This window comes from Vipera berus (assembly GCF_964194415.1).
Source record: "Vipera berus genome assembly, chromosome: 5".
Lineage (NCBI taxonomy): Eukaryota > Metazoa > Chordata > Lepidosauria > Squamata > Viperidae > Vipera > Vipera berus.
The window spans coordinates 10,051,174-10,074,178 of NC_138207.1; the positions used below are offsets into that span (position 1 = coordinate 10,051,174).

At 41.0% G+C, this 23,005-nt stretch overlaps 1 protein-coding gene across 2 annotated transcripts in view; it reads left to right on the forward strand.

Annotated features, from left to right (window-relative positions):
- The window catches only part of MCCC1 (methylcrotonyl-CoA carboxylase subunit 1), a 31,959-nt gene extending 14,986 nt beyond the window's left edge, over positions 1-16,973 (forward strand). The window contains exons 12-20 of one of the 2 annotated variants that reach the window (XM_081328118.1): positions 59-168; positions 3,349-3,565; positions 4,217-4,303; positions 5,390-5,439; positions 6,346-6,483; positions 8,836-8,943; positions 10,736-10,807; positions 15,231-15,364; positions 16,186-16,973. In XM_081328118.1, the coding sequence (XP_081184244.1) occupies positions 59-168; positions 3,349-3,565; positions 4,217-4,303; positions 5,390-5,439; positions 6,346-6,483; positions 8,836-8,943; positions 10,736-10,807; positions 15,231-15,338 (890 nt within the window). In that variant the 3' untranslated portion in view covers positions 15,339-15,364; positions 16,186-16,973. Of the gene's footprint in view, positions 1-58; positions 169-3,348; positions 3,566-4,216; positions 4,304-5,389; positions 5,440-6,345; positions 6,484-8,835; positions 8,944-10,735; positions 10,808-12,837; positions 13,191-15,230; positions 15,365-16,185 lie in introns of those variants that run through there. The other variant, XM_081328119.1, reaches the window with a different exon arrangement.
- The last annotated feature ends 6,032 nt before the right edge of the window (positions 16,974-23,005 follow it).

Consider the following 23,005-nt stretch of genomic DNA (forward strand, 5'->3'; position numbering starts at 1 on the left):
GAAATATAAATAAATATTTATTCTGGCAAATCATTTTCCCCTGATGTTTCTATTTCAGGGGATGAGGTTTCTATACACTATGATCCGATGATTGCTAAATTAGTTGTTTGGGCAGAAGATCGCCCAGCTGCTTTAAGGAGATTAAGATACTGCCTTCAACAATATAATGTAAGTGTAAAACTCTTTTAGGTGTTTAAAATGGCATCCCTGATAAACATTTTCCAGATTTCCCTTCTCTGATGATCAGGCCTGTTATATCTGGGAGTCATTCAAAAATGGTTTGCCATTGCCTCCTTCCTAGGGCTGAGCGAGAGTGCCTGGCCCAAGATCACCCAGCTAGTTTTGTGCCTGATAAAGGTAAAAGTAAAGGGACCTCCGGTAGCGCTGCCGCGCCGAATGGCGGCGTTCTGAAGCCGCCCGATCTTAGGATGCGTTAGAGCGCCCGGAGGCAGCGAAAATCAGCTGTCCCATGGTGCCGAAGTCTCTCCCTCGGGAGAAGAGGGAGAAGCGAGCCTGTTTGGGTAGAGGTAGAGCTCCTCTGTGATTCCCCCAACGAGTTTGGGGGCTAACGGAGTGAGTTCCCTCAGAGCCCAGGCTTTCTCCGCTCCCAGGACGCTTTCACTCCATAAAGGAGTGGAACTAGACGCGACAACTACATCTGCTGCTTAGATGGGACCGTGAGTATTTTTTTTTCTTTGAGAAGCAGGCAGAGCGAAGCAGGAGGATTTGAATTTTCAAGTTGGATTTTAACTTTAACTCAGACTCATTATCTTCTTCAAGTTTTAAGCTGATGGAAATGGAGTAAAAATGGCGCTGGAATGTTGCTTTCTTGTGTGAATTGACTGTTTTGGAAAATTGTTATATTTTGCAACATAGCAAGAGATACAATTTGCAACTGATTCTACCCAGTACCGGATTTTGTGTATTTGAAAGGTTGTCCTTTTTTTTTAATTGAAGGATAAGGAACCTTGGGAGAAAAACTTTTATTTTTTCTCCCTTCTCCTTTCTTTTTTTTTCTCTTTTTGAACTTTGATTCTGCTGGGAGAAAGAGGAAATCGAAATCTAAGAGATGACTGCAAGGCATGGGGGAGGCCCTACAATCTCTAAAAGTGTTATTTCTTCACCTTTACCACAAGCTGCAGGGCAAACTACAACGAAACCTACAGTACAACCACCTTCCCCCCCACCACCTGCATTTACATTGGCAGACATTCAGCAAGTTGTGATGCAGTCAACACAAGTATTAACAAGTATTACAGCAAGAAATAAAGGAAACAAAGGAAGAATTTGTTAATCAAAACAAACAGATGAGGGAGGATATAGTGCTTGCACTCTAGGGCTTGGCTGCACATATTGAACGCCTGGATGTTCGTGTGGATTCAGTTATGGAGTATGTGGAGAATCTGGAAAATGAAATCATCAGTGCTGAACATAGAAAATAGATAGAGCAGAGGTTAAAATTGATAGAACAGAAGATGAAGTCATCATATCACAATATAGAAACATGGAGTTTGCTTTGCGCATCAGAGGCCTTAAAGAGAATCCTAAAGAAGATTTGGAATGGGAAGTGGTACAAGCAGTGGTTCCTGTCTTGAAATGTGAACCTGAAGAATTACTTAAAGAAATGGATAAGACATTTAGGGTTAATTCCTGGATTGCTAGACAGAAAAATTTACCTAGAGATGTAGTGATTTGTTTTTCCAGGAGATCAACTAGAAATTCTATTATCCAGGCTTTTTATTGGAAAAGATTTCAAATTGCAGGCCAAGATATTATAATTTTAAAGGAGATACCTCCAAAAATTCTTAGAAAAAGGAAAGATTTCGCTTTTCTGTCCGATGAGCTTAAGAAGCGACAAATTCAGTAATTTGATGTTGAATTTGATAACAGCAGCACGGTTACTGGTGGGACAATATTGGAAGAAGGATAGTTTGCCTACTATAGAAGAATGGGTGTTTAAAGTATCGAATCTTGCAGAAATGTCTAAGATTTCTGCTTATTTGAAGGATCATTCACAGGAAAGATATATTTCAGTTTGGAGGAGATGGATAGATTATATTCAGAATAAATATGGGACTAAAAAGTTCCATTTAGCTTATGAGTAGATTTTAGAGGGATATTGTTATTAATTTCAGTGTTAGTACTTTGTATGTATCTATGTTAAAGGGGAGTTAAAGCACATTATGAATTTGGTTAATTTTATATTATGGATAATTTTTAGTTAGAATATGATTATTATATCAATAACCCTGTATTTAGCTCTGGGAAGTGGGGGGGGGGGAAGGGGGGTGGTTTGGGGTGGGTGGGTTTTGGGGATATGTATTGTAAAATCTTTTTTTGTAAAACTCTTTAATAAAAAAAAGGTAAAGGTAACGGTTCCCCTGCACATGCGTGCTAGTCGTTTCCGACTCTAGGGACCGGTGCTCATCTCCGTTTCAAAGCCGAAGATACAGGACTATAATTCATGGTTTCCTGGTTTCTAGCCTGGTGCCTGAACCACTACACCAGGGGTGTGAAACTGCTGGCTCGTGGGCCAGATGCGTTATCAGGAAGCTGCGCCCACCCCATTGCCGGCAATGGGAAAAAAGCTCCAATAACGTCGTGCGACCTCATGTGACGTCGCAAGTTTGACATGTCTGCACTACATCAAAGTGACTCTTCAGATGTAGTTACCCCAAATCTCACCACTACAACAGGTGAAAGCCAGCAATTGGGTTGATGGAAACCATCCTGAGACATTGTTAATCGATTGCTCAGGGATTCAAGTCATACCCTGTAGGATTTTGATTAGTCTCCTTCCTCCCCCCCCCCCATCCTTGAAATCTAGACATTGGCTACCATTCTTCTCTGCTACTTGCTACTCAGTGTTGAGCACACCTTCAGAATATCCATCCTCGAGAGATTTCTACAAAATATGGAAGACTATGGAATATACTAACAGACCTTGGGATCGAGATTTCCCCCCATTCATTTTAATGTTCCAAAAGTTGCTTAAGACCAAAAGTTTTCTGTCAATTGGAGAATAGGTAACTGTCACCATATTTACATTTTCAAATTCATTCCTTTGTTTTGCTTTTGTACTTTGGTGGTATACTTGCACCTCTTCATTAGTATTAGAATATATTTTCTGGAACAATTGCTTTATTTTTTTCCATGGTAGATATTTTAATTGAATGGTTGTGCACATGTATAAACGACCACAAGGCTTTACCAACATAGCAGTATGCAAGCTGAACTGATGAATTAATCTTTTGGTCTTCCATACGTGGCTGCAGATTTATTAGTTTATTAGTTAGGACCAAAGAGAATCTGTTGGCTGATTTGCCTTTTCCTTTCCTTCCATGACAGATTGTTGGACTGAGCACCAATGTGGATTTCTTACTGAATCTCTCAGCCCATCCAGATTTTGAGGCTGGGAAGGTTCACACTAATTTTATCCCTCAACACCACAGCGAGCTCTTTCCACCCAAACGACCAATTTCAAAAGTGGCTTTGTGCCAGGCAGCTCTTGGGCTCATTTTGAAAGAGAATCTGGTGAATGATACCTTTAGACTCCAGACAGAAGGTAAGAAAGCTGACGCTTTTTCTGTTTTATTGCTGAAAAATGTGCTTTACATATTGCTTACCTACAGTGTACATCAGTGTTTCTCAATCTTGAATCAACTTTTAAGATGTGTGGACTTTAACTCATTCTGCCTGGGGAATTCTGGGAATTGAAATCCACATATCTTAAAGCGGCCACAGTTGAGAAACACTCATGTACTTTAAAACCTGCCGGTGTGTCTGTGCATCCTGTTGAATTATTGGGGTAGCTGCAAAATGGAATAGAACACATAACCTTATATGCATACCACCAAATTGCAAGATTTGATTGTATGTTGACTTGCTGGGATTCAGAGTCTGTTTTGCGAGCATTTTGAGTCTGATTCATTAATAGATGTTCTGATCCAGTGTTGATTCTCATAGATGGAGACTTTGAGCAATTTGCATAAAAAAAGGTTCCCAGTTTCGTTGCATGGAAAATTCTAGTTTGAACAGTTGCCCACAAATACAAATTTGTACTGAGAAGTTCCTGTGTACATGGTCTCCATGCGTGCAGCATTATGCAAAGTAATGTGTCAAATTGCAAGCAGGTTTCGATATTGCTAGCATTGTCTAATTCAGCAGAAATATGTATTAAATATGTATCTTTTTCTATATGTATTTAATATTCTAGATAAGTTCTCTCCATTTGCATCTAGCAGTGGCAGGAGAATAAATATCCCCTATGTTAGAAACATCACTCTCCTGGACAATGAAAAAAGTAAGTGGATGAACTGTAAAAAAAAATTGAAAATTACTTACAAAATGATAGTGAAAGTTTCTTAACTGTATTATTGTGTAGCTGAAAAGGGCAAAAAGCAGGGCTTTTTTTCTCATAGAACGCTCAGAACGGAGTTCCGGCACCTTTTTTGGATGGAACCTTGTAGGGTAGGCAAGGCAGGTTGTATGACACGTGTGAGTTCCGGCACCTTTTTCTTTTACAAAAAAAGCACTGGCAAAAAGATACAAAATGTGTGATTAGGTTGGATGTGAAGTAGCCTATTGTGCAAACTGCCTGGGATATTCTGGGAACTGAAGTCCACCAGTCTTAAAAGTTGTTGAGATTGATAATGAGTTATTGGGTTTTGTATTGGGGTTGTTTGACCATATAATTTTATGAATGAATAAATGAATGCAAAAATCAGCAAATGAAATAGGAGAGACAGTGGGTAGTGAGAGAGATTGAGACTTCTTTTTTACTGTCGATGTGTTGTGATTCAGGGTCAGCCTGTGGGTTCGGCATTTGGGTCGGATGATTCAGAGGAGGAGGAGGGGGGTGTTGGAGAGGTTGCTGAGGGGGTTGGAGAGCTTGCTGATGAGAGCCCTCAGCCAGGCCCCTCCCACCTGGTCACGACGCAGACCCAGCTGTGTGAGCCTGACAGCGTGGATAAAGATGACCCACAGCTGGCCCTGTTCAAGGACGCCCAACGCAGGAGGCAGTCAATCAGGAGTAAACAGAGGAAGGCAATGGGGCACCTCAAAAGGAGGCAGAGAGAAGCCACGCCCTGAACTGTATAAAAGGGGAATGCGTGGGAGGGCTGGTTTGCTGAAGGCAACCGTTTGAATAGTTCCTGTTTCATGGTTCGTCTTTGCTCTCTTTGCTCTGTTTATGTTTTTATGTTAATAAATTTGGCAGGCTTAGTTCCAGCCTCTTGCCTTCTTGTAAAAGGGGTTGTCCCTGCCTTATCTGCAGGGCCGGTAGCAGGCTGGTACAGAACACGATGTGTCAGGTTAACTATATGCTTCGTGTTGGATTTATAATGTTCTCTAACCCTTGAATTAATTTAAATCTTTATTTTTACACCAGATGTGAATATTGCCACACAGTACAATCACAGTGGATCTTATGACATGCTGGTAAGCCTCTTCATAATAATGTATTCAACAACTTAAACCCTGTATTATTCAGCCCATTCAATCTAGGGTATAAGAAATGTAATAGCACATGTTTATTGGGCCCAGTCTCATTTCTGGACAGAATTAAGAGGGAAAAACAGTTCAGTGATTGTGAAATAATGCTACTATTTTGTGCTGTTTTATTGAATGTCATTATTGATTAATGTTGTCAGTTACCCAGCTTGCTTGCAGAGAAAAATGGGAGTGCAGGGAAAGAAAAGGTTCCTTTTTTTTTGCTTTCCAGTTTTTTTTCTTCTTTCCCATGAAAGATATCCAGAGTTTATTCTACTTTTTTCCTTCTCTGCCTTGTCTTTTAAGCTTTCCAACTGTGCATTTTTTGAGCAAGGAAGCTTATGATAAGTCCAAATATGCTGGCTTCCAAAGATAATAGTATAAAGAGAGAAATATTTCTTCCCTGTTGATTTATAAAACTTAGCTTCTTTTTTTTTTAAAAAAAATACATCACTGTTTCTCAAAGTTAATTTTGTACAGATTTGTGGATAGGAAAAACGTCTGAAGTGCATTGGAAGATTTGTGACATAGTTTGAACAGATGGATATGTTTTTAACATAGAAAGTTGATTGACTCCATTGGAGCTGCCAAGATAAATTAAAAAAAATAAGTCGAGTGGGATTCTCCTAAAATACAAGTTATTTTTGATATTTTCTTGAGTTTCAGAAAAAAAGGGAAGAGAAAACAAGACTTGAGAAGCTTCTGATTTCTAAGAAACACAGATTTTTTTCCATTCTTTTTGTTCTTTACAGTTTTCCCCCTCAGAAACATTTGCTTAGAAAACATTGTGATTCTTCCTCTCTCAGGTTGATTTTCCTCTGGAATGGTGCATAAACATTTGTAAATCTATTTCAGATAGAAGATCAGGTTTTCCATGTTTCTGGTTGCCTGATGATGGATGATGGCATAGAGTATATAAGATGTTCAGTGAATGGAGTTGTATACCAGTGCAAATTAGTAGTTCTGGACACTGCCATCCACCTCTTCTCGTTGGTAATATGTTCTATTTTATTTGCACGGGGAATAAAATTAACCAAAAAACTAACTTTTAAAAAAGCACTATTGACTTCTAACCATTTACTTCAGTAAATATTAGGGATAGGTAATCTCTGGCTGTGGCTAGTATGCAGGTCCTTGTCAGGCTCAAAAAGATCAGGACCAAATGTTAACTTGCAATTCAGATTTATTGCTCACGCCTGTACACAAGAGTTTAGTCAATTAATGGTCAGCTCTAAATCGAGCTTGATAAGAGTCAACTGAATTCAAGGAGAGCGGGACTTGAATGGCTTGTGGCAATGTAATGACTCTAAGCTGATGACGCCCTTAATTCCACCCCCAGTTCTGCCTGCTCTTCTCCTACAGTTGATTTAGAGACCGTTCAAAGTTACAACATCAGTGAAAAAAGGGACTTATGACCATTTTTCACACTTACAATCGTTGCAGCGTCTCTATGGTAACGTGATCAAAATCTGGATGCTTGGCAACTGGCTCATATTTATGATGGTTGTCATGTCCTGGGATCGTGTGATCCCCTTTTGTGACCTTTGACGAGCAAAATCAATGGGGAAGCCAGATTCACTTAACAACTGTGTTACTAACTTAACAACTGCAGTGATTCACTTAACAACTGTGGCAAGAAACATCGTAAAATGGGGCAAAAAATCACTTAAGAACCGTCTCATTTAGCAACAGAAATTTTGGGCTCAATTGTGGTCTTAAATCGAGAACTATCTGTATTATATTGTATACCACCCAGAGCTCCTCTTTGAAAGAGTTGAGAAGTTTAGAAATATGAATTATAAATAAATACGTATAAAGGTAAAGGTAAAGGTAAAGGTTCCCCCGCACATGCGTGCTAGTCGTTTCCGACTCTAGGGGCCGGTGCTCATCTCCGTTTCAAAGCCGAAGAGCCAGCGCTTGTCTGAGGACGTCTCCGTGGTCATGTGGCCGGCATGACTAGACGCCAAAGGCGCACGGAGCGCTGTTACCTTCCCACCGTAGTGGTCCCTATTTTTCTACTTGCATTTTTACGTGCTTTCGAACTGCTAGGTTGGCAGAAGCTGGGACGAGTAACAGGCGCTCACTCTGTTACGCAGCACTCGGGATTTGACCCGCCAAACTGCCAACCTTCTGATCGACAAGCTCAGCGTCCTATATATATAAACCAGCAAAACTTAAATTTCCTCCACATCTTCTTTATGCATCATACCCAAAATATGTGTCCAATTAGGGAGAGTGGCTTAGAGGCCATATTCAACCCCAGGGATTCCAGTCAGAATTTGGCTGTAAAATGGCAATTTAGATGGACAAATGTCTTTTGGGTCGAAATTAAATGTAAAATAAATGCATTCAGCCTCGGATGGCTTAGGGTGCTTATCTAAAAGAGCCAAAAATCTAATCCCTGGCTGTACTGTTGAAATAACTTCCACATTTCTTGCAACTTTTAGCAGATTGGATATAAAACTATGCAAATTGCCTGCTGCCCACCTCTGATTCTTCTTTTATATTACTGTTTCCACAATTTGCAGATCAATAAGCCTAAGCAGGCTTGGAAATAAGTTATTCTGAAGTTACCACGTTGTCTTGGCAGTTTTTTACATTACAGGTGGTCCTCAACATATGACCACAACAGAGCCCAATATTCATGTTTGCTAAGCGAGACAATTGTTAATTGAGTTTTGCCCCATTTTACGATCCTTCTTGCCACAGTTCATAAGTGAACCGCTGCAGTTGTTAAGTTAGCAACTCAGTTGTTAAGTGAATCTGGCTTCCCCATTGACTTTGCTTGTGAGAAGGTCGCAAGAGGGGTTGTTCACATGACCCCCAGAACACTGCAACTGTTATAATGATGAGTCGGTTGCCAAGCATCTGAATTTTGATCATGATGACTGTGGGGATGCGGCAACTCTCGTAAGTGTGAAAAATGGTCATAAAGCCCTATTTTTAGTGCCACTGTAACTTTAAACCAGACATGTCAAACTTGCAATGTCACGTGATGTCGCACAACGTATCGGGATAGTTTTGCCATTGTTGGCAATGGGGTGGGTGCGGCTTCCGCGTGATGCATCTGGCCCACGGGCTAGCAGTTTGACACCCCTGCTTTAAACCATCACTATACAACTGGTTGTAAGTCAACTATGTATACAGTATCCGCAATTTTAATTTATTTATATGAATAAAAGGAATGCTACCATGGTCCTAGAATGCAATTGGAGATCAGTGGCTACTAGAAGTGACCAATTAAATTATTGTAAGATTTTTTTTATAGTTTGTGGAAATTATTTAGGCTTTTAAATAGTTGCAAATGGAAAATTCATATTACATGGTTGATTTTCTTTTCTCTAGGAAAGTCATGAGCAGGTTGGTCTTCCGGTGCCAAAATATTTAACCAGCAAGAGTTCAGGAGGGGACCACAGTGGGCCTGTCGCTCCCATGACAGGCACAGTAGAAAAGGTAATTCTGTGCATGACCCTTATGAAACGTTTGTTAAAGTACATTTTTTTAAAAAAAGGGTACGGAAGACATGGAAATGATTCAGAAAGGCTAGTATTGTTGTTGTTGTTAGCTGCGAAGTCGTGTCCGACCCATCGCGACCCTATGGACAACATTCCTCCAGGCCTTCCTGTCCTCTACCATCTTCTGGAGTCCATTTAAGCTCACGCCTACTGCTTCAGTGACTCCATCCAGCCACCTCATTCTCTGTCGTCCCCTTCTTCTATTGCCCTCGATCTTTCCCAGCATTAGGCTCTTCTCCAGTGAGTCCTTTCTTCTCATTAGGTGGCCAAAGTATTTGAGTTTTAGCTTCAGGATCTGGCCTTCTAAAGAGCAGTCAGGATTGATCTCCTCTAGGACTGACCGGTTTGATCGCCTTGCAGTCCAAGGGACTCGCAGGAGTCTTCTCCAGCACCATAGTTCAAAGGCCTCAATTCTTTGGCGCTCAGCCTTTCTTATGGTCCAACTTTCACAGCCATACATTGCAACTGGGAAGACCATAGCCTTGACTATACGCACTTTTGTTGACAGGGTGATGTCTCTGCTTTTTAGTGTGCTGTCTAGATTTGCCATGGCTTTCCTCCCAAGGAGCAAGCGTCTTTTAATTTCTTGGCTACAGTCCCCATCTGCAGTGATCTTGGAGCCCAGGAAAATAAAATCTGTCACTACCTCCATTTCTTCCCCATCTATTTGCCAGGAATTGAGAGGGCCAGATGCCATGATCTTGGTTTTCTTAATGTTAAGTTTCAACCCAAGTTTTGCACTCTCCTTCTTCACCTGCAACAAGAGGCTCTTTAGTTCTTCTTCACTTTCTGCCATTAGAGTGGTATCATCTGCGTATCTTAGGTTGTTGATATTTCTTCCGGCAATCTTAATTCCAACTTTTGATTCATCTAGCCCTGCCTTTCTCATGATGTGCTCTGCATATAAGTTAAATAGGCAGGGCGACAGTATACAGCCTTGCCGGACTCCTTTCCCAATTTTGAACCAATCAGTGGTTCCGTGTCCAGTTCTCACTGTTGCTTCTTGACCTGCATATAGGTTTCTCAAGAGACAAATAAGATGGTCTGGTACTCCCATCTCTTTAAGAACTTGCCACAGTTTGTTATGATCCACACGAAAGCCGAAAGGCTAGTATATCACCACTTATTTCAGGCCGTTTACCATTTCTTACCTCACTACCTGGATAGTTTCCAGATATGTGCAGTTCAATTCCCAGAATTCCCCATCCAACATGGCTACCGGTGAGCTTCTGGGAATTGAAGACCACTCATTTGTAAGTGGCTCAGATTGGGGAACACTGCATTCAGATTGTGGTTTCTTTTGGCATTTGACATTCATTTCCCTGCTTTGGTTTTTCTCCATTGTAATTTTGATTTTTAAGTGAGTTTTTAATTAGGTTTTAAAGGGAGTTATGGCATTTTATTGAGTGTTGGGTTTCTTTTTGTTTGTTATAATTATGTGAGCTGCTCAGAGTCACAAGCATGACGTGGGCGACTTGTACAAATTGAATGAAGGAATGAAAAATATATTTGAGTTGACAATTCAACAGGCATTATCTTTAAATATCTTGCTGGGGGAAAAAAAGCTCCAAAAATAAAAGCAGCAGGTTTTTCCATTCTTCAGTTTTGCCCAGAGAATAATTTTGTGTTCTTTTGCTATCTGTGAGTCTATAGGAAATGCAATACTAATGAAGTTCATTGGGGAGGAATAGAACACCCTACTCAGTTCTCGTTTGCTTTTCCATTTTTAGGTGTTGGTGAAACCTGGAGATAAAGTTAAAAACGGAGACTCCCTTGTGGTGATGACAGCTATGAAAATGGAGGTATCTTTAGAAAACTTTTTTTTGTACTCGCAGAGGAATCTCATGCTTATTGGGATTTGGTTTAATATCATTAGCATACCATTTAAAATGTTTAGATAAAACGTTTCAGAATGTTGCTCTATTTTTCAGATAATTTCTTGATTGTAACTGTGCTTACGTTGTCCAGACATGAATATTCCATTATGGCCCCATAAAGGATAGGATAGGATAGGATAGGATAGGATAGGGCAGGGCAGGGCAGGGCAGGGCAGGGCAGGGCAGGGCAGGGCAGAGCAGAGCAGAGCAGAACAGAACAGAACAGAACAGAATAGAATAGCGGAATTAGAAGGGACCTTGAAGGTCTTCTAGTCCAACCCCCTGCTTCTGTAGGTTGCTTCTCCCTTTGATTAGTTTCCATTCATTGCTTCTTGTCCTGCCCTCAGGTGCTTTGGAGAAAAGCTTGACTCCCTCTTCTTGGTGACAACCCCTGAGATATTGGAAACGTTGGATGATCTTTCAAAATATACCATAGCTTTCTCCATAGGTTGGAGAAAAGTTCTACTATACTAGTATTTCCCAACCTTAACCATTTTATGATGTGTGAACTTCAACTCCCAGAATACCCGTCAACAATGCTGGTTGGGATATTCTGGGAGTTGAAGTCCACACATCGTAAAATAGGCAATATTGGGAAACACTGCACTATATCAAGTCAGGACAGGTTGTCCTTGACTTAGGACCACACTTGAGCCCCAATTTTTTGTCGTTAAGTGAAACATTTGTTAAGTGATATTTTTTTTTTGCTCCATTTTAACGACCTTTCGTGCCACGGTTGTTAAGCGAATCACTGCACGTGTTAAATTAGTAACAGAGCTGTGAAGTGAATCCGGCTTCCCCATTGACTTTGCTTGTCAAAAGGTCACAAAAGGTGATCACGCGATCTTGGGACACGGCAACTGTCCTAAATAGGAGTCAGTTGCCAAACCTCTGAATTTTGATCACATGACCCATGGGGATGCTGCAGCAATCGTATGAAAAACAGTCTTAAGTCACTTTTTTCAGTGCCATTGTAAGTTTGAATGGTCACAGAACAAATGTTGAGGACTATCTGTATTTTTTTTGTTTTTGGTACTCTTCTGACGTTTTCGGCTTACTTGGGGTGACATGATAGCAGTGTTCTAATATTGGATGGGCTGTCACAAAAGAAAAGGGGGTAAACCTACTTTCCAAAGCACCAGAAGGCAAGATAAGGAACAACGGATGGAAACTAATCAAGAAGAGAAGCAACCTGGAACTAAGGAGAAGCTTCCTAATAGTGAGAACAATTAACCAGTGGAACAGCTTGCCTCCAGAAGTTGTGAGTGCTCCATCACTGGAGCCTTTTAAGAAGAGACTGGAGAAATTTTTTAAAGTGAACATAAGCCAAAGACTACTTGTAGAAGGGAATTACGACAGCTGTAGTCTAAGGCATGACCAAATTGCATTGGAAATGAAATCATGTACAGTTGCAAGAAAAAGTATGTGAACCCTTCGGGATTACGTGGAGTTTTGCATGAATTGGCCATAAAATGCGCTCTAAACGTCATGTAAGTCACAACAATAGAAAAACACAGTCTGCTTAAAATAATACTACACAAACATTAGCTCTTGTCATGTTTTAATTGAACATAAGATGGAAACATTCACAGTGCAGGGTGGAAAAAGTATGTGAACCCCTAGCCTAATGACTTCTCCAAGAGCTAATTGGAGCCAGGAGTGAGCCAACCTTGACTCCAATCAGTGTGATGATATTGGATGTGTTGCTGACAGCTGTCCTGCCCTTTAAAAACACACACCTGTTTTGGGTTTACTGGTCTCAAGAAGCACTGTCTGATGTGAACCATGCCTCGCAGAAAAGAGCTCTCAGAAGACCTACGATCAAGAATTGTTGACTTGCATGAAGCTGGAAAGGGTTACAAAAGTATCTCCAAAAGCCTTGACGTTCATGTGTCCACGGTAAGACAGACTGTCTACAAATGGAGAAAGTTTAGCACTGTTGCTACTCTCCCTAGGTGTGGTCGTCCTGTAAAAATGACTGCAAGAGCACAGCGCATAATGCTTAATGAGGTAAAGAAGAATCCTAGAGCGTCAGCTAAAGACCTACAGAAATCTCTGGCACATGCTAACATTTTTGTTGACACATCTACAATAAGGAAAACATTAAACAAGAATGGAGTACATGGGAGGACACCACGGAGGAAGCCATTGCTGTCCAAAAAAAATATTGCAGCACTTTTGAAGTTTGCAAAAGAGCACCTGGTTGTTCCACAGCACTACTGGCAAAATATACTGTGGACAGATGAAACCAAAATTGAGTTGTTTGGGAAAAACACACAACACTATGTGTGGAGAAAAAAAGGCACAGCACACCAACATCAAAACCTCATCCCCACTGTAAAATATGGCGGAGGGAGCATCATGGTTTGGGGCTGCTTTGCTGCCTCAGGGCCTGGACGGATTGTTGTCATTGATGGAAAAATGAATTCCAGAGTTTATCAGGACATTTTGCAGGAAAACGTACGACCATCTGTCTGCCAACTGAAGCTCCGCAGAGGATGGGTGATGCAACAGGACAATGACCCAAAGCATACAAGTAATTCAACAAAACAATGGCTTCAACAGAACAGAATACGCCTTCTGGAGTGGCCCAGTCAGAGTCCTGACAACCCGATTGAAATGCTGTGGCATGACCTTAAGAGAGCGATTCACACCAGACATCCCAAGAATATTGCTACACTGAAACAGTTTTGTGAAGAGGAGTGGTCCAAAATTACTCCAGATCATTGTGCAGGTCTGATCTGCAACTACAGGAAACGTTTGGTTGAGGTTATTGCTGCCAAAGGAGGGTCAACCAGTTATTAAGTCCAAAGGTTCACATACTTTTTCCACCCTGCACTGTGAATGTTTCCATCTTATGTTCAATTAAAACATGACAACAGCTAATGTTTGTGTAGTATTATTTTAAGCAGACTGTGTTTTTCTATTGTTGTGACTTACATGACGTCTAGAGCGCATTTTATGGCCAATTCATGCAAAACTCCACGTAATCCCAAAGGGTTCACATACTTTTTCTTGCAACTGTAGTCTCAAAACCAGCAGAGGATGAATTCTGTGTGAGTTTTCCAAAGTCTTCTTTGCCATTGGAGTGATAATATCTACATGTAGTCCTTGACCTATCATTCTACTTTAGCTTGGCAATCATGGTTGTAAGTCATGACGGTGATAAGGTAGGTCACCACGTGACCAGACCCAATTTTACAACTTTTTTTTCTGCAGTAGTCATTAAGTGAGCACCGCAGTTGTTAAGCAAACCCATTGCTTGCTACGGACTGGTTTTTGTCAGAAAGCAGTCCTAAATGCTGCAGAATCACGGTCAATCATGGTGACTTGACCGGGGTGCTGCAAACGGCCATAAATGACTGTGTAATAAATGACTCGTGTGATTGCACGACACGACTGCAGGGGAGGCCCAACCTCAGAAATTTGAAACTGGGTTATAAGTACTGGGGGGTCCCTTGAGTGGTTGCAAGTCGAGAAGCACTTATAGATGAGTGTTTCTCAGACTCACCAACTTCAAGATGGGTGAGAATATGGGAGGTGGAGTACCTTAAAGTGGTCAAGGGGGAGGAACTCTTTTCCAGGATGCATTGGGATGGCAGCGTCACCACGCATGTTTTAATTTAAAATTAAAACTTCTCTGGAAAGCTTCACATTTTTACTAGAGAAGACATCCGTTTAGGACAGGGAGCTTCGAACTTGGCAGCTTTAAGACTTGTGGACTTCAGCTGGCGGAATTCATCAGCCAGCATGAAGTCCACGTCTTAAAGCTGTCAAGTTGGGAGACCCCTGGGTTTAGCACATGAATTCTGCCGGCATCACCTGCTGCCGGCATCAACTTCCCTCCGCCCTGTGCGTTCCCACAGAGAGGGCCTCCTCAGGGTGCCACCGATCAGAGAATGTCGATTGGTGGCCCCCAGGGGGAGGTCCTTCTCTGTGGGCGCCCCGGAGCTATGGAATCGGTTGCCGGTGGAGCTCCGGATGGCGCCCGACCTTCGCTCCTTCCGTCGCGATCTGAAGACACTCTTATTTGAACAAGCCGGCCTGGCCTGATGGGGGATGGGTTGGGTTTTTATTGTCATTTTTAATATATGTATTTACTGTTTTTAGTTGGGCATATGTTTAATTTTCTTTTAACTTTTGTATTTTTATATTTTTTATATATCTGCCCTGTTCACCGCCCTGAGTCCTCCGGGAGAAGGGCGGTATATAAATAAAATTAAATAAATAAATAAATAAATTCTGTTGGGTTCGATCCTGAAGTCATTTCAAATTTGGAATTAAGGTGTATATAATGTGCCTTTGAAACTACGTGGACTAAACCAGTAGCATATCTTTTTGTCTGCAGCATATCATCCGGGCTACCAGCGCTGGGATAATAAAGAAAGTTCTTTGTCACGAAGGTTCCCAGGTCAAGAGAAACGCTCTGCTTGTTGAGTTAGTGGAGGAAGACTGATTCAGAATAATCCCCAGCGACTGGAGGTAATGCATTTTGCCTCTCAGCTGTTCCTTTTTCCCATTTCTCAAGAATCCATATTTATTTCTTATTTACTGAATAGATTGTTAACGTATCTTTTCTACAGGTAGTTCTCGACTTACGACCACAACTGAGCCCAAAATTTCCGTTGCTAAGCGAAAGAGTTCTTCAGTGAGTTTTGGCCCATTTTATGACCTTTCTTGGCACTGTTGTTAGGTGAACCACTGCAGTTAAGTTTAAGTTTAAGTTTATTATATTTGTATACCGCCCTTCTCCTGAAGGACTCAGGGCGGTGAACAGGGCACATATAAAATACAAAGTACAAAAGTTAAAAGAGAATTAAATATAAGCCCGAACTAAAACAATAAATAATAGTGTAACAAACCGCAATAAAAACCCCAACACATCCCCCATCAGGCCAGGCCGGCTTCTTCAAATAAATAGGTCTTCAGATCGCGTCGGAAGGAGCAAAGATCAGGCGCCGTCCGGAGCTCAACCGGCAACTGATTCCATAAGTCCGGGGCGCCCACAGAACATGGTTATAAAGTGAATCCCCGTTAACTCTGCTTGTCAAGAAGGGTCACTAAAGGTGATCACATGACCCCGGGACACTGCAACCGTCATAAATATGAAACAGTTGCCAAACCTCTGAATTTTGATCATGTGACCCATGGGGATGCTGCAACGGTCGTATGAAAAACAGCCTTAAGTCACTTTTTCCCAGTGCCATTGTAACTTTGAACGGTCATTGAACAAATGGTTATAAGTCGAGGACTATCTGTATTTTGTGGTTTTGGTACTCTTCTGATGTTTTTCTCTGTTTCAGGAAGAACTGCCTCCAAATTCTTTACTTATGAGAGTGAAAGAGAAGAGTCCAAGGATTTAACTCTGCACAGCCATGTTTGATGTTCCGCAGTGTTTAAAACGGTCCTTTTTAATTGCTGGATTTCTTAGCAGTTGATGATTCTCCATGAAAGCAAAAATGGGTCTCCACTGAAAAATATTTTAAACCGCCCCCGGAGAGGCTGCCTGTTACCGTAGAAACCGTGATGCCTGCCTGGGTACTTTGGAAGTTTGTGATTACATTTTCATTTAGCCAGCAGTGTAATCTGATAGTCCTGGACAAGCTGAGTTCTCACATCTCCATTGGTATAATAATAGCTTGACCCAGGGAGGTCAGCGTGGATGAAAAAATTCTGGATTGAGTGCACTAAAGGACAGAAGACATAGAAGTAATGTACCTTTCCAGCCTCTGTACTCAATTGAGGGATCAATGATAGCCAGAAAAATAATTGAAAAAAAACACTGTACGAACACTTTTTGTCCCTCGTCTTCCTTAGCAAGTGTTGTCTCTTTGGAAAACAGCTGCAATGACTATTTACAGCTTCAAAAGACCAGATTCAATTGTTGCATTGTTTTAAAATATTTTGAGAGCTGTGGTTGGGAATGACAAATTTTAATCTTGTCATTCTCAACAGGCATGGTTTGTTCTGATCTCCCTTTGTCCTGGATTGATTATGGAATTTCTAACATCAGATCTCCACATTTTAGACAGAACATTTAAAAGGCTAACTAATGTGGTAATAATACAGCTCTGCAAATATTTTTCCTATATTTTCATTGTCTTACTTTGATTTGTAGAATTCTTGAGTGGAAAGAAGCATTTGCATATGAGTTCTTGCAACTGAGATTGGATGTATATTTGAATGTGGAAGCCATTTTTCCAATAATTTCAGCAGTTTGAACAAACAGATGAACTTAGGTTTGAGAGCAATTCTGTGGGAAAAGAGGACTGTTGAATTTAGAGGTAGATTGAGCTGTGCCTGATCTATTTTTTCCTCTCCCCAACTCAGATCAGAGAAATGGCCTAAACAAACTCTCTTTCTGAGCGGCTTCTCTAACAACTCTAAAGCACTAACTGCATTTAACAAGCTCAGTTCTATGATTTTAGATTAATTAATAGAACTTCCCAACCAGCTTGTGCTGCTATATGAAACTAACTAGACCCTAATCAGTTTCACACAAAAGGCTTATTTTTGTCTCCTAAGTGCAACCAATGCTTGCCATTCCTTTTGATGTATGTTCCTCATTGACTACTTACTCTCTTACAATCCTTTCCTCTCCAATGAATGTAAATACAAATATCAATTCTCTTCTAATTAATGATCACATCTTTCACGATCACATTATCATGAGCATTCCAAAGGGCAAGAGAGTAGAGAAAGAAGACTATAGTATTTGCCCTTTTACCCAGTTGTCTTGTGAGTTGAGTTAGAGTAGAATATAGAATAGAATAGAATAGAATAGAATAGAATAGAATAGAATAGAATAGAATAGAATAGAAACTTCATTGTTACTTTAAATGTACACTATCAGCATACACTAAAATGAAATTTTGTTGCATTCAGCTCTCAAAAAAACAACAACAACCAAACCATTATACATATACCCACATGCGCACACATATATGACACAGAGAAACATCACAGTCTAATTCGGATGTATACATAATGCATGGCGGGGAAAAAAGAATCCTGAAAATTTTCAAGATGGATGGCATAAGGAACAAAGCTGTTGCAGAACTTAGTAGTTCTGCTATAAATACTTCAAAACCTCCTCCCAGAGGGGAGCAACAGAAACAGACCATAAAGTGGGTGTGTGGGTTCTCTAACAATGCTTTGGGCTCTAAGCACATAGCGCTTATAAGCAGTATCCTGAATAATGGGAAGAGAGCTTCCTATGATCTTCTCGGCTGTCCTTACCACTCTGTATGGACCTTCTATCTGAGGCACTGCTACCACCAAACCAGACCGTGATGCAGTTTGTTAAAACGCTCTCAATCGTGCCTCTATAAAAATTTCCTGGAAACCTTCCCCAACATTTGGGTTCCCACAGCTCTTTGAGGTTGTATCTTTTTGATGCTGCAAAGCAAAGCAAAGCTAAAGGTAAAACCTTAAGCACTGTGATGCTTATGTGATTTTTCACTTAGCAACTGCTTCATTCAACGACCAGGTCATCAGAACCAATTGTTGCTAAATGAGGACCAGCTGTACACGCATCATACTGAACATGGACTTTGCTCAACAAGGAAGTATCCACTGAGGGAAGAGTATGAAATAGATGGGTAAAAAAAATAATGAGCTGTCTCTATACTTGACTGCTGACTTCAAAATCCACAAACTAAAAGAAAAGATGTTAATAAAAGCGCTCATCTTATTTAAAATTTCTTCCCAAACTCCTGGCTATTTGCGCAACTTGTCCTATGAATTTTAATGACATTTAAATTTAGGTAGCCTAGTTTCTGCAGGACATTTGTTTGTCCCTGGATGCTTTCCAGGAAGTATTGACCATGTTTTTGGAGACAAGTGCATCACGCTTAACTATTCCACAATCCAATCAGATCTAATACTGATTTAAAGCACTTACTGTACATTCTACCTATTAATCTCAAAGCTGGAAGAGCCAATCACGGTATAATAAAAACCCAAGATTGTTCCTAACCTGAAGCATATAAGTCGGTTAATACAACTTCCAAAATGATAAAAACAGTAGACTACATCTGCATACATAATATAGGCTCCGTGGCTTCTCCTGCTCCTCTCTGAATTACTTGTATATTTACAGACAAGAGGTAAATGATGGAAACGTATCAAGGAGGGATCCAACCTAGAATTAAGGAGAAATTTCCTGAACAATTAATCAGTGGAACAACTTGCCTCCACAAGTTGAGGGTGCTCCATTGCTGGATGTTTATAAGAAAAGATTGGAAAGCCACTTGTCCAGAATGGTTTAGGGCAGTGATGGCGAACCTTTTAGAGACCGAGTGCCCAAACTGCAACCCAAAACCCACTTATGTATCGCTGGGCACTGGGTGGGTGTGGCCCATTGGGCGGGCGTGGCCCATTGGGTGGCCGTGACTGCAGTGGTAACAGCAGACTGGGTGGGACTAAAAAATTCAATCAATTCCAACTTTGCGAGATTTTTTTTTCCAGCAAGAAGTTGAAATTGATTGATTGATTGAACCTTTTTTTTTTTTGCACATGGCAGCGGAGGCCTAAAGCGAAAAGGTTTTATAAAACCCAGCTGAAAGGCTAGGACTGGGGGGACGGCGCACACGCCCACAGAGAGGGCCATAAGTTCGCCATAAGTTTGCCACCACGGAGATAGGGTCTCCTGCTTGAGCGGGGGGCTAGACTAGGTTGAACCAGAAGACCTCAAAGGTCCCCTCAGCTCTGTTATTCTGTTATTTTTCTTGGGAGAAGCCTCCCAGTTCCCAGCAAGACATCCACCCATTATTTTTATTTTAATCCTTTCACCTAAGGATATGGATAAATATTCAGACTGTCTTGGAAATAAAAATGATGGCAATTTATTTTGTTGGGTGTGGGTGTGGGTAAATACACAGATACATGGGCATATGCACCCTTTTTATAAGCCACCAAGAAGCTAAATAGAGTCAGGGTTCTTTGATTTATTTTTTTTAAAGAAAGTCAAACTGAGTTTGATCTCTGGTGATGTCATGGACAGTTACAGTTTTTGAAAATATGGAAATAATTTGCCATTTTAAGGATTTCCCCCAACTTTCCAATCTAGCCCTTTGGGTAGAGGTAGTCCTCGACTTACGACCACTATTGACCCCCCCACACACAATTTCTATTGCTAAGTGTACATTTACTAAGGGAACTTTGCTCCGTTTTACAACATTTCTTGCCACTGTTGTTAAGTGAAAGACTGCAGTTGTTAAGTTAGTGGCGTGGTTGTTAAGCAAACTGGGCTTCCCCATTGACTTTGCTTGTCAGAAAGTTGCAAAAGGGGGTCATGTGACCCTGGGATGCTGCAACCGTTGTAAATATGAACCAGTTGTCAAACACTGAATTTTGATCACATGACCACGGGGATGCTGCAGTGGTCACACGTGAGAAAGATGGTCGTAAGTCACCTTTTTTTCCAGTGCCATTATAACTTCAGTCACTAAATGGACTGTTGAAAGTTGAGGACTGCCTGTATTTCCTGTTGGGTTTCCCCTCACGATCGGAACCGCATTTAACCTGGTTTATTGTTTTTCAGTTTTAGCTAAGGTCATTGGATACTCAAGAGACTCTTCTGAAGAAACTAGGGATTGTAAGAAACAAAAACAGCTCTCGCAACATTCGTGAGGAAGTGACGAGAATAATTATGCAGCCACGCCCAGGGGCAGCCAAGAGGATTACAACTCAGGAGCCCAAATGTGATAAAATTGAGGATGCGTGTCCTCACTGCATGACTTGTGGCTTTCTAACCTGACATGTGCATCGTAAGTTCCTTGGTGTCGAAAAACAGTTGAGAGGGAAGGAAATGGCAAAGGGCTTTCCACCCACTTATTTACCTCATGGCACATTCACATCACATTTCATCAGAAACACAATACTAACGTATGAAGGCAAATACACGTGTCCCAGGATAATGTTGCCGGATCCAATCTGGGTCGGTCACCGGGCGAGAGAGACGTTTCCTCGAGGATGGGCTCCTGCACGAGTTTGAAAGCTTGGAAGTCAAAAAAACTCTGGTCCCGGTGACCGACCCAGATTGGATCCTGCAATAAAAATACTAAATATGAAGTATAAAAATCTAAAATACAGGTAGTCTTCGACTTACGACCCCAACTGAGCCCAGAATTTATGTTGCTAAGTGAGAAATTTGTTAAGTGAGTTTTGTCCCATTTTACGACTTTTCATGCCACATTTGTTAAGTGAATCACTGCAGTTAAGTTAGTAACACGGTTGTTAAGCGAATCTGGCTGACACCGGGGATGCTACAACTGTCAGAAATATGAACCAGTTGCCAAACATCTGAATTTTGATCACGTGACCTCGGGGATGCTGCAATGGTCATAAGTGAGAAAGATGGTCATAAATCACTTTTTTTTCAGTGCCATTGTAACTTCAAATGGTCACTAAGCTAATTGCTGTAAGTTGAGGACTACCTGTACTATAAATGTATGCCTAGATTACAGATATACCGTAATTTTTTGCTTCATTTGTCACAGCCAAGAAATCATAGGCTGTGTTTTAGTACATTGGATAGTTTGTTTTTCAGACCTACAGTCACAATTTGGTGATATTTCACCCCACTTACAGAGGCTTTTCCAAACGCAAACAAATGTATCTATCACACTATTCCATTCCAGAATAGGAAATATTATGCAAAGTCGAGAAAAGGGATGAGAAACAAAGGCCCGAAGTTAAAAAAAAGAAAAGAACTCAACCTGGTTTGATATTCATTATACTGCTCTGTAGATTTCCATCCTTGCAAACTGCCATGTCCATAGAGACTTGGATGTTGCGTTTGATTTGCAAGATGGCATTTGTCCACCTTAAAAAAAAATGGACCTTGCAACTGTGGGAATAATGCTAGGAAGATGATGATTGATGATGATGATGATGGTTAGCAAAAATGCCAGGTTTTGCCCATGCTATAAGATTTGAGTGCATCAGAAGAAACATAAAAGTGTGTGTGGGGGGGGAAGGATCGTTAAGAAGGGTGTGTGCAAAATTAAAAGAGCTGTTGTGAATGATTGGATGGTGAAGGAATGGGGAAGAAATGCTTTCTTACTGAATAACAGAACTATGAGCAGCCAGGAAAGGCAGATTAAGAATCACTGGGCTGGATCTCTTTCAGACTACATGGCCCTTTTATGTCATGAGTGTTCTTAAACAATGTTTTCCAGAACCATAAGCTTGGAAGGGCCACTGTGGCTAGCGTGTCCATGTGGCTCAATGAGAAATCGAATTGGGTGCATCTCAGACAGAATGGTCTCCTGGCTCTACCCCAATGCCAGCAGGAAAGAGGCGCTCAATGCCAGATCACATATTAAGTAAACCACAATTTCCTGGGTTCACACACTAAACCACCAACAACAGAAAACATTTGGTGTGAGAATCCGATCATAATTCAGAAGGGGAAAGGAAGGAACAGCTGAATTCATGAAGATCATCATTATCTTTATTCCTGTATTCCACGCAGGCTGTGTGACAGGTGTAAACCCAATCAGTGGAATGGCTTGCCTTCAGAAGTGATGGGGCCTCCATCGCTGGACGTTTTTTAAGAGATTGGACAGCTATTTGTCCAAAATGGGGTAGGATCTCCTGCTTGAGCAGGGGGTTGGACTAGAAGACCTTCAAGGTCCCTTCCAACTCTATTATTTTGTTATTTCTGTTAAAAAGCAGAGATGTTATTTGTGATATTCGTGTAACTGAGTTGTTGACTAATAAAGCTTTGCGAAAACTGTCTGTGTTCTTCAATTTCTGGATTAGGCAAAAATAAAATAAAATTTGACAAAAGATTTTATCACTAGGGTCAGGCAAAAAAAGAACAAGAGCTGCACAAAGGAGTGAAGGTGCAGAAAGTTGATACCGGATTTGATTCCTAATTCTATTTGGGGAGCCTAGGGGGTAAAGACAAGAGCGAATACAAGTGGTCCTCACTTAACACCACTTGTTCAGCAACTGTTCAAAGTAACACTGAACCACCAGACTAATTACTGGTCCTTGTGGTTGCAGCTGGTGGAGCATCAACCACAATCTGCAATCACATGATCATGATTAGGCTTTTGGCAACCAGTTTGCAATTACAGCACTCCTTAGATGAATCCCGTGCAATCATTAGGG